The 12626-nt window shown below is 34.7% G+C and overlaps 1 protein-coding gene across 1 annotated transcript in view; it reads left to right on the top strand.

Moving 5' to 3' along the window:
• Positions 1–220: 220 nt before the first annotated feature.
• atp11c (ATPase phospholipid transporting 11C) overlaps positions 221–12626 on the top strand; it is a 196463-nt gene continuing 184057 nt past the window's right edge. Inside the window, 3 exon segments of the mRNA XM_051935386.1 lie at positions 221–240; positions 2719–2776; positions 2778–2838. Of these exon segments, the coding sequence (XP_051791346.1) occupies positions 221–240; positions 2719–2776; positions 2778–2838 (139 nt within the window).

Below are 12626 nucleotides of genomic sequence, written 5' to 3'. Positions count from 1 at the left end.
GTTAAATTTTACCCTTTTTCATTGGATAAACGTTTAATGTTATCCAGTAGAAATCCCATCTCCCTTTACTTTCCCAGTCATAATCAATTTAGTAAAGGGTCATTGAAAAGCATGGAAATATGGCAACTTTCATGACAATGTCTTGCTACAATCAATTATAATATTAAGTAAGCAAATGATTTTTTTTTTCATTATCCTTATGTTGTAACTTGCCAGCACTATGGGTAATGCTACAGAGATGTGAGGATACTTTAATTTCATTTGATGAGCTTAAAAATCGGAATTGTTCATATACATTTTAGAGAGCCTTTTTGAAATAGTTTAAATTTTGCTCAATTGTTTATAGTTTTCATTAAACCATTTTACAGCTTCTTAGGTTATTTTACATTAAAATATTTTGAAGATCTTGTTACGAAATGACTAATCTGTTATTTAGTTTTGTCCAATTTTTAATTCATAGTTTTTTTTTCCATGGACAACTTGAATTTATCTTCAAAAACAATCTGTACACTACTTGATTAATAGTGAAGTCAGACTAATGATATTACTTTTCTGTGGAAAACATTCTAAAAACAAAAGGCAGTCAAGAAAAATCAAAATACTCCATCCATCCATTATCCAACCCGCTGACTCCGAACACCAGGGTCACGGGGGGTCTGCTGGAGCCAATCCTAGCCAACACAGGGCACAAGGCAGGAACCAATCCCGGGCAGGGTGCCAACCCACTGCAGGACACACACAAACACACCCCACACCACCAAGCACACACTAGGGCTAATTTAGAATCGCCAATCCACCTAACCTGCATTTCTTTGGACTGTGGTGAGGAAACCGGAGCGCCTGGAGGAAACCCCACGCATGACACTGGGAGAGCATGCAAACTCACGCAGGGAGGACCCGGGAAGCGAACCTGGGTCTCCTTACTGCGAGGGGCAGCAGCGCTACCACTGCGCCACCGTGCCGCCCAGAAAATCAAAATACTATCAAAATAATATTTATTAACTAGTAAAGCATAGAAAGGATTGAACAAAGGGGGAAATTTAAACTTAACAATTAGAATTGCAAAGCAGTAAACTTGAAATGCCTGTCTGGGACTTCTTATAACAGGCCGACTGTCTCTGAACTATTTGCTGGGTTTCTTGTTCACTTGCCTGTTTTCCTGAACAATCTACCTTCATAATAGTACATGTTTGCTTATTATGTATTTCTCTTTCTTTCAGAGTTCTCTCCTCCTTTTAAAGCTGAGGTACTTGCAATCATCTCTAATTCTTTCTCTGCTCATGGCTTCTGTCCCAAAGGCAGCTATAAAACTTTTCTTTGGGTCACATACATGCCCAGTAATTGCTTGATGGCTAGCCTTAAAATATAGTTGTTTCCTCTAGCTCAGACGTTCCTGCCCTTCTGAGCCATCTGGAAGTCCTAAAGAGCCATATCACTTTTTTAGTAGGGGGTCCTTGTCCAGCAGCCTTACGCAATACTAGTATGTCTGGTCTTTTTTCCAGGACTGGGAATATCACATCTCCATTCCCACCACAGGATGCACTTGTTTCCTTCATGTGTTGGTAGCCCTAGCATTTTCCATTAGCATGGAAAAACTCTTTTGCAGTTCCAGAGTATGCATTCCCCAATGCCTTGTGAGACTTCTTGCCATATCTGTAAAATCTTAAAATGTCTGTAATGTCAGCCCTTACCAGGCCCCCACCACACGCCCCCAGTTTAAATTACATCCAAAGAAATATCTCCTAGGTCATTTAATTAAAAGGTGTTAGCCTGGTAATCTGTTCATGGGGTATTTATTAAGCACTGTTTGGCAGTGTAGCCTCCCTGTACTGTAATAGTTTAGTAGTTTATTGATCTCAAAAACCCAACCTGTGGCAGGCATCTGTGTATTTTGATGGTCTTCAAGAACCTATGAAAGGATACTTTTCTAGTATGACAATATACTGTCATGTTACTGCAGTATCACTCACTACATTAAAGCTTTACAAAAGTTCGATCCACCGTAGCAAAAGATAACTGATTTGGCATGGCCAGACATTTAAAGGACATTCTAAAGTGGCAAAACTCAAAGCTTCCTAATTTGTCGGTTATATTCTTTAACAATCAGACTGCATCATTAACAGCATTTTAGTAACATTATGGTGGGTACATTTAAGGAAAATGTTCTTTGTATTCATTAGGTTTTCCTTAGTATTCATTATATTATATTGTGTTTTAGAGCAAACACTGCCCTTCACCTACTGCACGACAATCAAAAGAATTAAAGGCCTGTCCACCACATTATCTTATTGGTCAGCTCTAGAAGTAGTGGACTAGCAACTGTTGTGGGCTGCTGTTATTTGTCATTAACAAATAAGTATTATAAAAAAAAAAATTTAGAATTTGAAAAGGTCATTTTTAACTGCTGTGCTTGAAATGAAAATAAATTCAAAATGTAAACACTGCTCACTCAGTTTTGACACAAACTCCCTTTTTACTTCTTATTGTACATCTCATCTTTTAAAAGTATTGCTTCATGAGAAAGTGCTGCAGTTAAAACATCATTGGCTGGCTAGTTGGTGAGTGGGAAAGCTTTAGTGTCTTTTGTTTTAAAACTATTAAAACACAAATATATGCAATGAAAATGTACAGTTTTTTCTGTGCTGGGTGGTGAAAAACCTGACTTGTTAATTTATGTGGCATTTTTAAGTCTAACCTTTAATTCTTTTGTTATTGCAGTGTGGCTCAGATGAGAAGAGAGCTGGATAATAGGACAATCTACATTGGGCACCCACCTGGTTTGGGGGACTGAAGCCTTGCTTCCACCTAAGTTTTGTGACAACAGAATTATCTCCTCTAGGTAGTTAATCAGTGTTTTTCTTCTCCTTTTCTTTAGAATGCAAGACCATTTAGTTAAAAAGTGAATACTGGTCTTTCCTTTCTTGTTTAAAATATCATGCACAAATGTTTTGTGTGTTACCTTATGTAGGAGATTCTGCTAGACAAATTAATGAAATATTAGATTATTTGCACAATTGCAAGGTTTATCTAATTTTTTTTCCAATAATCTGATTCACATTTTTTCGGCTATCAAGTCTTAAGCACTAATTGTTTCCTTGGCTATTAGATTCTTTGGTTTCTGGTATCTTTTGATTTCCCCATATCTTGTTGGCTACTGATTAGTTTTGATATCTCTTTTGATTCCTTTAATGCACATTGTAAATATAATATTCTAAAACAAAACAAAGGATTTTTTGAGAGTAGGAGTAGCAATGCTTTGCCAATTTAGTTCAGTTTTATTTGATTTATGTATTCTAAACAGCAAATGCATTTTCAAAAAGAAAAAGAAAATGAAAACATTGCAGACAGCTTTAATGGAAACCATAGAGCTGAAGAAACATCAAAAAACATCATTACAATTATAGCACACAAAACTGAATGTGCAATACTAAAAATAATATTGAATACTGAATAATTAGTATCATATTATTCTTTTATTAAAACCCATCTATTTGGAAGTAAAACATTCTAGCAAAACACAACTCAAGTAAATGAGAATAACCTATCAAGTTTGATGTAGTATTGATGAGGACCTCACACAGGTTGGATATTGTCATGGATACATTTTAGACAATTTTAAACAAAATACATGTTATAAATGAAAAACATTTAGGTGAATAATAGCATGCCTGGTGCAAATAAACCAGTAAGTAATTTATGAATGGCTGAATTAAACTGCTTGTCTGAAATTATTAAATAAAAATATCTTTTTCCTGTATTCCCTAAGATTATTAAAGCATTCTTGAATCCACATCTACATAAACGCAGTATTGCCTATAGACGGATTTGGGTGAAAGGTGTTGGATGTTGAGCATGTTGCTTTTAACAACATTTTTAATTTTTATATAGAAGAAAAGTGTGCAGATGGAAATTTAAATTTAGAGCTTAAGTGTTCAAAAGCTGAAACATACCAAGTTGTTTTAATGTTTTCTTGTTGTATCCAAATTGTATTTAAAGAGTTCTTTGTGTTTCCTTGCAATAAGTATCCCCCAGACACTTCAGTGAAATGTTATCCAGCCTGCTCTGATGTACCAGGGAATTCACTTCAAATAGACATGGTTTTTATTGAATTTTAATGTATGATGTTGATGATTGTGGGTCTTAGATATAAAACACTGTATCATTGGTATAAGGAATTTTCTATTCAATTCCTTCCCTTATAATCGTCTTTAGCTTTGGTTGATTCAGGAGGTAAATAGTTAATTGTTCAATTGCAGTTTGCAAAAAAAGATTTGGTAATAATGGAAACCTTTGTCTAGTTCCGTGTTGTAATCTGAGTTCATATTATTAATATGACTAAAGTTCTAAGATAGTAGAAAGTAATTATTCCATGCAGATAAATAGGTTTCCAACCCAAATTTTTTGCATTACAGTAAGTAGTTGCAGTATCTGCATTCAACTCTATCATAGGCTTTTCTTGTATCCAAGGATACTAAGACCTCAGGAAAGTTTGCTTCTGTAAGCATATAACATTAAACGCTTGCCAAAGATTGGATATTAAATTTCTTGCTGTTATAAGTTTAGTTTAATCTTGTATTATTATAGAGGGAAGCACTTTTTGTATTCTTGGAGCTCAATGTCATCCACATTATTATTTAGGAGTGAAACTGGTTTCAGGTGGTGGTATTTGTGTTTTATTAAACAAATCCTTTTTTAACACTTTAAGAAATATAGGGACTTATAGCCTTCCTTAAATGTGTTTTTTTTTAAATTCCCTTTTTGTTCCCAAATGTTATTTCTTGGGCGGAGCCCGGTGGTGCAGTGGTTGCGCTGCTGCCTCGCAGTTAGGAGACCTGGGTTCGCTTCCTGGGTCCTCCCTGCATGGAGTTTGCATGTTCTCCCTGTGTCTGCGTGGGTTTCCTCCGGTGCTCTGGTTTCCTCCCACAGTCCAAAGACTTGCAGGTTAGGTGCATTGCCAATCCGAAATTGTCCCTAGTGTGTGTGCCCTGCCTGGGGTTTGTTTCCTGACTTGCGCTCTGTGTTGGCTGGGATTGGCTCCAGCAGACCCCCCGTGACCCTGTAGTTACGATATAGCGGGTTGGATAATGGATGGCTAGATGGATGTTATTTCTTGCTATATTATTAATCCCTGTTATTGCATTGGAATCTTCCTGTTAAAGTATTTTTGAGCTAATGTCTTATAGGCCTTTTCTCTGTGTTCAAAATAATGATATGATGTAACTTAAAATTAAGTTGATCTGTTTCTGTTATAGTCAGAAGATTAAATTCCAAATGAAGAGCATTCTTTTCATATAAAGTGCCCTCATTTGGCAATCTAGCATTTTCCTGATCAAATCTGAAAATCTTTATTATCAATTCTGATGCTTTGCTAGTCAGCAGTGCTTTTTATGTGAAACGTACAAAACAGTATGTCTGATTAAAAAACTGCCTTCAGTGTTTCCCAGAGTGTTTCTTCAGAATTGATCACTAAAAAAAAACATTTTTTGTGATATTGAATTTTTTAAAATGTTCATCTGCTTGCAACAATGGATTAAGTTGGAAGTTGTCAATTGAGTTTACAGGCCATCGTGCTTTGAGCTCAAAAATATAAGGAGCATTGTTGGAGATGACAATAGCATTGTATTTGAAAGATGTATTAAAGGATAGTAAATTATTATAAATAGAAATAATAATCAATTCTTGAGTAACTATGATGTAATGAAAAGAAGAAGAAAATACTTTCACAAAGTTGCGTAGATATCTGCGTAGGGTCGTAGAGACTGCCATTGCAGTATTAAAATGTTAAAGTTGACATTGCCAAATACCTTTCTATGTATGGATTTAATACACAATTAAAGTCATTTTAAGTTTATGAGTGCTCATATTTGTAACTAATGCAAATCCCTTAAGTATCCCTTAAGCATTAAGCATCTCTGTCATCTGTGTTCTGTGCATACATGTTAGCCAGAGTTAAGTTGGATATATACAGTATATATATATATATAGAATTTCCCACCACCACTATATATTACCCTTCAGAATTCAAGACTGTTTTGGTCGCTACAAACATAATTGTTTTGTGGTTTAAAATTCCCACACATCTGTTTTTTATCATAGTTAAAATGAAAACTTGACAGATTAAGTCTTTTTTTTGACTGAAATGAGTCCTTGCTTATTAAGTTGGTCTTCTGTTAAGATTACTATCTATGTTGGAGCACATTTTTTTCTCTTAAATTTGTTACTAAGGCCTTTAACACTACAGCTTACAAAATGTATTAATTGATGGTATTTGTACTGCTTCTGATATGTTATGAATGCTGTGCATATGTCCTAAGCAACCTAAGATAAAGTACTGATTTAGCTAAAGTTTGCCCCTTATCGAAAAATAAGATTTCAAAGAAAACACTTAAAACACATCATGTTTAGTTGCTCAGTAAGTATATTGTTGTGATCATAACTACTCAGAACTATGTATATACATTTTTAAAATGTTGTTCACTCTGAAACACCAGCATGTTATTTATTCATTCATGTTCCAAAACCCCATATTTTAATTCAGGGTTTACAGGGGCTGGAATCCCATTTCACCAGGTGTAAGGAATCACTGCCAGTCTTTTTTACAAACACGGAGAGAATGTGAAAACACCATGGTGTGTGATCTCGGGGACACTGAAGCCATAAGGGAACAGTATTAACTACTTTACTGCTAATATTGGCCAGTTGACAAGACGCACAGCCCAAAGTTGCAACACTCTCCGCAGCAAGTAAAAGAATATTAGCATAGCCTGCACAGTTCATTGTAACTAGAATCTCCCCAAAGAGTGCACTTTGAAACACTGTGTATTAAGCTAATTCTTCATTAGAAATTGAATGTGTTATTGGGCCTCATTGTAATGAACTTTTAAACTGTCCAAAATAATCTCTGTGCTGTGAAACAAGCTTCTTTCATTTTAAGGAATTCTCAAAGAGCTAAAGTAGAAGTTACCGCTGCAACATATACAAGAGTATAGTTTATTAATCTTTGACAAGAAAATAAAATGCATTTATGTTGCATCAACAGTGATACCAAACAATCAACCAGTAAATGAACCACTGGATGTTTTCTAAGGCAACAACAGCATATTAATAGTGGTGCATAAAGATACGAACACATACAAGAGCTCTTTTCTATTTCAAACAACTGAGTTTTCCAGAAAGAAATTCACTGATAGAAGTTGAAAGTGGTGTGTTGTGCAAAAAAAAGGTGGGGGCTGAGTGAGAGAGAGAGAGAAGAGTTTCAGCTGATGTCAACAGGAAGTGCTATGCTTGTAGCTGTGGCTGGCAGCTTGTAGCTGGCCACTGGCAGTTACCTCTCAGTGGAAAATGTCGGGGCTGGGACAAATCATTTAGTGATTCCTTGACAAAGCATGTGGTTTAGTGAGATGAGATTCACACTGTAGAAGGGTGGAGTGTGGTCTTGGTGCTGTGCAGAAAAAAAAGTTGGAGACTGAGTGAGAGAGAGTGGGCTTAGCTGATATTTTCAGGAAGCGCTCTGCTTACAGTGCTTCCTTGTGTGCATGAGCGAAAGAGTTGTTCTATTTGCTCACAAACGTAAAGAAACTGCTTCTGATGGCCTTTGTAATCCAGATAATACCAGTCTGTGGCTGGCAGCTGGCCACCCAGCAATTACCACTGCAAATGCCCAGACTGGGATGGATTGCGCTGTGGCTCCATGACAAAACTGAAGTTGCATAACTTTATTAATATTTCTAATTTATTCTCACCATAAGTGACTGTAGTATATTAAACTGGTAAGGAAGTTCCTAATTAAAACACTTTTTAAAAGAGTGTAAAAATTCTTTGTAAAAAAAGTCTTTAAGGTATTGTTTCATTGTAATGCCTAATTATGTGCATTAATAGTCTAAGGAAACTGTCTAATTGTGGATCTGCTATTTCATAACTCTATTATTCTATGTTTAAACAATGATGGATTCTTCTTTGTGGCTGCTATTCTTGGAACTTGTTCATACTGTACAGGTATGTCTGTTTCTAAAACATATTTGTCTTGAAATTCACATCAACACTGAAGACACTCCTGTTATGTGTGGCTATAGTTGCTGTTCCTTAATTTGCCAGATTCAACATCTCCATTTTCTGAACTGTGATGGTAATGACACCACTTTGCTGCACCATTGTCTCAGGACTGTTTAGCTGTGTACATAGTTAAATATATTAACTGCCTTAATGTTATAATATTTTGTCTCATGGGGTGAATAAGATTCTCTTAAGCCTAGAGCAAATTATTTAATATTTGAAACAAGGGGTAAACTGATGAATCTGGGTCAGACGTGAATACAGGGGAAAGTTCTTGCCCTAACTGGGGGAAGTTGCAATCCAAGATATTTGGTAAACATTTAGAATAAGAATGAGAAACATTTAAACTTTTACAAAGAATTCTGAAATTAATGTTAAATTATAGAAGCTCAGAATTTGCATTTTTAATTTTCTGCATGTTTTTTATGTATTTTTCTTGAGTATAAGGGGAAAGACTCTGCTAGTTCTTACATGTTTTATGCTTATGTAGCTATTTGATGCTTAAATGCTGGGAGATGGTATTTCAAATGTACAGCATGTATTCTCCTTTTCTTGTTAGGATTTCTTTTTCTTTATCCCATTCTCACTCGTTCTTTCTTTCATGCATGTGCTCATACACTCACTCAGTTTTGCAGCAGAAAACCAAGCATGAGACTTATTTGCAGATTACACATTTTTTTGTTTTTTAAAAATGGAATAAAAATTAATTTTAAGGTGGTTGGATGTAAATTTTATTAAACTAGATAAGAACTATTTATACAATGCAGAGTACAGCAGTTTTTAATTTGCACACATGTACTACAGCCATGTTGTGTATAGTGACAGTGTCAGTTAGAGGTCACATCATTATAGAACATGACGTCCGCAAACATCCCATATTAAATATGATGGCTTGCATATTTGAACATTGTCTCTTTTGATCACATATTTCTGAAAACCTAAATATATGCTGCTCTTTTCTCTTTTTGAAGTGTTAGAATAAGACAAGACTCTTTAAAGAAGATTCTAATGTTAGGATTCTTGCTTTGCTTTCTGGACTTTAATTCTTGTTTTGCATTTTGGCTTAGTAGCTCTTTTATTACTTATTACCAGTGACCCTTCTTGCTGGTCCTCAACTTAGATTTTCAGTGTAGCATATCCTTAACATTGTCCATTTAAAATTATCAGAGGTAATCGTTTTTCTAAATGACCACTGACTAACTTAATAAACAATTGTCATCTGTATATGAGAGGAAAACAAACCTGTAAGATTTACTGTTTAGGTTATGTTTCAGTCTATTTACAGTATTTATTTGAGAAAACAAATATAGAAGATGGGACTATATTTTTGAAAGGAATTGATTCTTGAAAAATCAATGGAAAATTGCTAACATTAATGATGCTAAATTTGAAGTATTTTGTAATAGCATTTAGCCAGGTATCTGTCTAGATTATACTATTTTTCACTATGTGTTAATTTTATTACTCTTTTAATTAAAAAAGTTTTAATGGTTAATCCACTTTCCATATAGATGGACTGAAATGCAAAGTATATTTAAGATGCTATTTACATGAACCTTGCAATACCCCAATATATAAAAATTGCTTTACGTTTCTCAAACAATTTTTAGAGTTAGATAGTTAATTCTAATAAACTGTTCTAGGATGCCATTTGTATCCGCACCACATTCTTTGTGTTAGCAATTTAAGCAGTATTTAAACAGTATAACGGCCAGAGGTGTTAAAATATGCACATTCCACATCAGTTCTCAAGGTAATGTATATTACTTGAAATATCCTTTGTAAAAGAAACATAACATATATAAGAAAAAGGTTTGGGGATCTATCCTGTATATTATAATGAGCTGTTGAAGAATCAAGGTTAAGTAAAATTTACAGCAAAAAAATTAAACAACCACAAAAAATTATTGATACATATGATTTATTTTGAGAACATAAATTGACATAACTTTGAGTTCAAATGAAAAATGTTCTTTTTTCACAAATGTGCATGTGCACTATTATTCAACCTGTAATTTTAGGAGCGTCCTTTAGCCTTTATAACCTCTAATAAGCATTTTCAGTAAGTGCTGACAAGCTTCTTCCATCTCTGTACTGGAATCTTTGCCAATTCTTCACAAGATTTTCTGTGTGATATAAATCCAGGAACTGAAAAGTCAACTCCGGAAAATTCCAGTATCCATTTCTAAACCAAGCTTTGGATGACTTGGAGGTGTGCTTGAAATTATTGTCTTGCTGGATAGCCCAATAATCACCGATGTTTAGTTTTCCCATAGGAGGCATCAAATTCTCATTTAAAATAGCCTGGTATTTCTGGGAAATCCATGATGCCAGTTACATGGTCCAAGATTGACAGTTTCTGCAGCAGAAAAACATTCCCACATCATTAGTGACCCACCTCCATGCTTGACCATAGGGATGGTATTCTTCTGGTCATAAGCCTGGTCTTTCTCACACCAGACAGTCCACTGGTCCATGTGTCCATATAGTTACAGCTTAGTTTCGTCAGTCAATAGAGCTATCTCCTGAAACTCTGCAGGCTTGTCCAAATTCCTCCTCCTTTGATGTTTTTTGTGGTCGAGAATGGAATGTATCTTGGAGTCCAGCCATGAAGGCCTTATTTGTTTAGTGTTAGTCTGACATTTCTCACTAAAACACTTGTCCTAACCTTCATCTTGTCATCCTGTAGGTGTTTTGCAGTAACACAGGTGTTATTCTTAGTTGCCCTGATTAACTTGCTAAGGGCTCTTGAGGACATTTTTGGGCTTTTTCCCATGGCCAGGCAGCTGTGCCACAAGTGTTCAACTTATTTATAATGCTCCCAATGGTGTCTCTTGGAATGTTACATTTCCAGGAAAGTGTCTTACCCAATGCCCTTTAGGTGCAATTAAATAATATATTTAATCAGCTTTTGTGAAAGATCCTTAGTCTAAACCATTATTGCAACTCACCTTGAACACATTTGTGGGAGGGGCTCATTTATGCATCACATATTCTATAGTCTGAATTCTCATCACATCTGAAGCAAATCAGTGATCATTGTTAAGTTCCCAAAGGACTAATCATGTTTTAATACCACTTTATGCCATGAAAATTAGCAGAAGATTTTAAAAACAGCAATATTATATAAGTGTTGAACAATTGTGACATGGCTATATTAACAAAATATCCTGTTATTCAGGAATACTACATGATACATTTTTTGTTATTTTATGTATTACTCAACTGCTATGGTAGCCATCCAAAGAAAAATGTATGTTTTTGAAAATCCTTAATTGGTAAATCCTTACAATCTTTGAGGGGTTGATTATTTCCGATTGCAACTGTATACTGTAGATTACTCAGAATCAGACAAATTTTAAACAGCTGTAAACCACAATTACATATCAATCTCTAGATCTGTGTGCATACTTCTGCAAAAGAAGCTGCCTTGTTTGTTATTATCCCTACATCTTTGGTTTTGATGTGAAAAGTAGATTGTAACACTTAATCCACTCATCTCATGTTCAGTCTGAAATACTTTCTCCTGCAAAAGGACATCTAGTAAAAAGAAGCATCTGCCTTGAGATTATCAAAATGTTGTTTGGATTATCATTACTGATTTCTCAGACTTTCTAACAGATACAATTATGTGAACAGCCAGATATTTTCTGTTCAGTATTCTTAAATGTCATAGCACTTCCCAAGCTAGATTGAATGCATACTATTACAAATTCCTCCTCCTGTAGAATGGTACAGGCTTGAAAGATAAAATATATATATGACAAAAAGATTAATATTAATAATAACAAAAAAGATCCCAACATGCCACCCAATATATAATAATATTTTTCTCAAATACTGTCCTATGTACAATTCTCACCAGAGTAGGCAAAAATGAAATATGAGCAATTTTATATTCTAAAATCCCAGCCCACCATATAACTAAATATCAAGAACAGAATACAACAGGACATGTAATTGAGATCAGTTAGACATGCAAAACTTTGTAAATGTCCAATATTGATCGCAAACTTCTTTAAAATGAGGTTATATTACTTCTGTCAAACAATGCAAAGAAGCTCATGCATTCACCTCAAATTCCTTTAGTTTTTACTCCATGTCCGAGCATGATTTTTTTTTAACCAAATTGCTTCCATGACTTGAGCTGATAAATTGTCTTTTGCCAAATTAAGACTGCCTTCCTTCTCTCCCATCTGTCTGTAATTAAGCTGTTTTCTGTGCATATCCTTATTTTTTTCTGATCTAGGTACTGTTCTTTGTTCATGCCCATTGAACACATTTATATTTTTTTTATGTTTTTAAGATCAATTTCCAAATTAAAAATATATATATATTCCTATAATGAATATATGTTCATTCGTTGCAGTAGTGCAACTGGTTTGAATTACATTTTTTGTGTTGTACATCTGTGATAGTATTGTGTGTCATTGGTGGTGTTCTTCCTTGTGCCCTTTGCTGCCAGGACAATCCTGGCTTTTTGCAAACATGACACCAACAAATGAAAGCATATTATACAACTCTCCAAAATATTCAGTTAAAGATGCATAATGAACTGAGTGTAATTACAAAAT

Source organism: Erpetoichthys calabaricus, chromosome 12, assembly GCF_900747795.2.
Source record: "Erpetoichthys calabaricus chromosome 12, fErpCal1.3, whole genome shotgun sequence".
NCBI classification, from domain to species: Eukaryota; Metazoa; Chordata; class Cladistia; order Polypteriformes; family Polypteridae; genus Erpetoichthys; species Erpetoichthys calabaricus.
The sequence above is the reverse complement of the archived record's forward strand: the minus strand, read 5'-3'. Positions and strand labels throughout refer to the sequence as shown.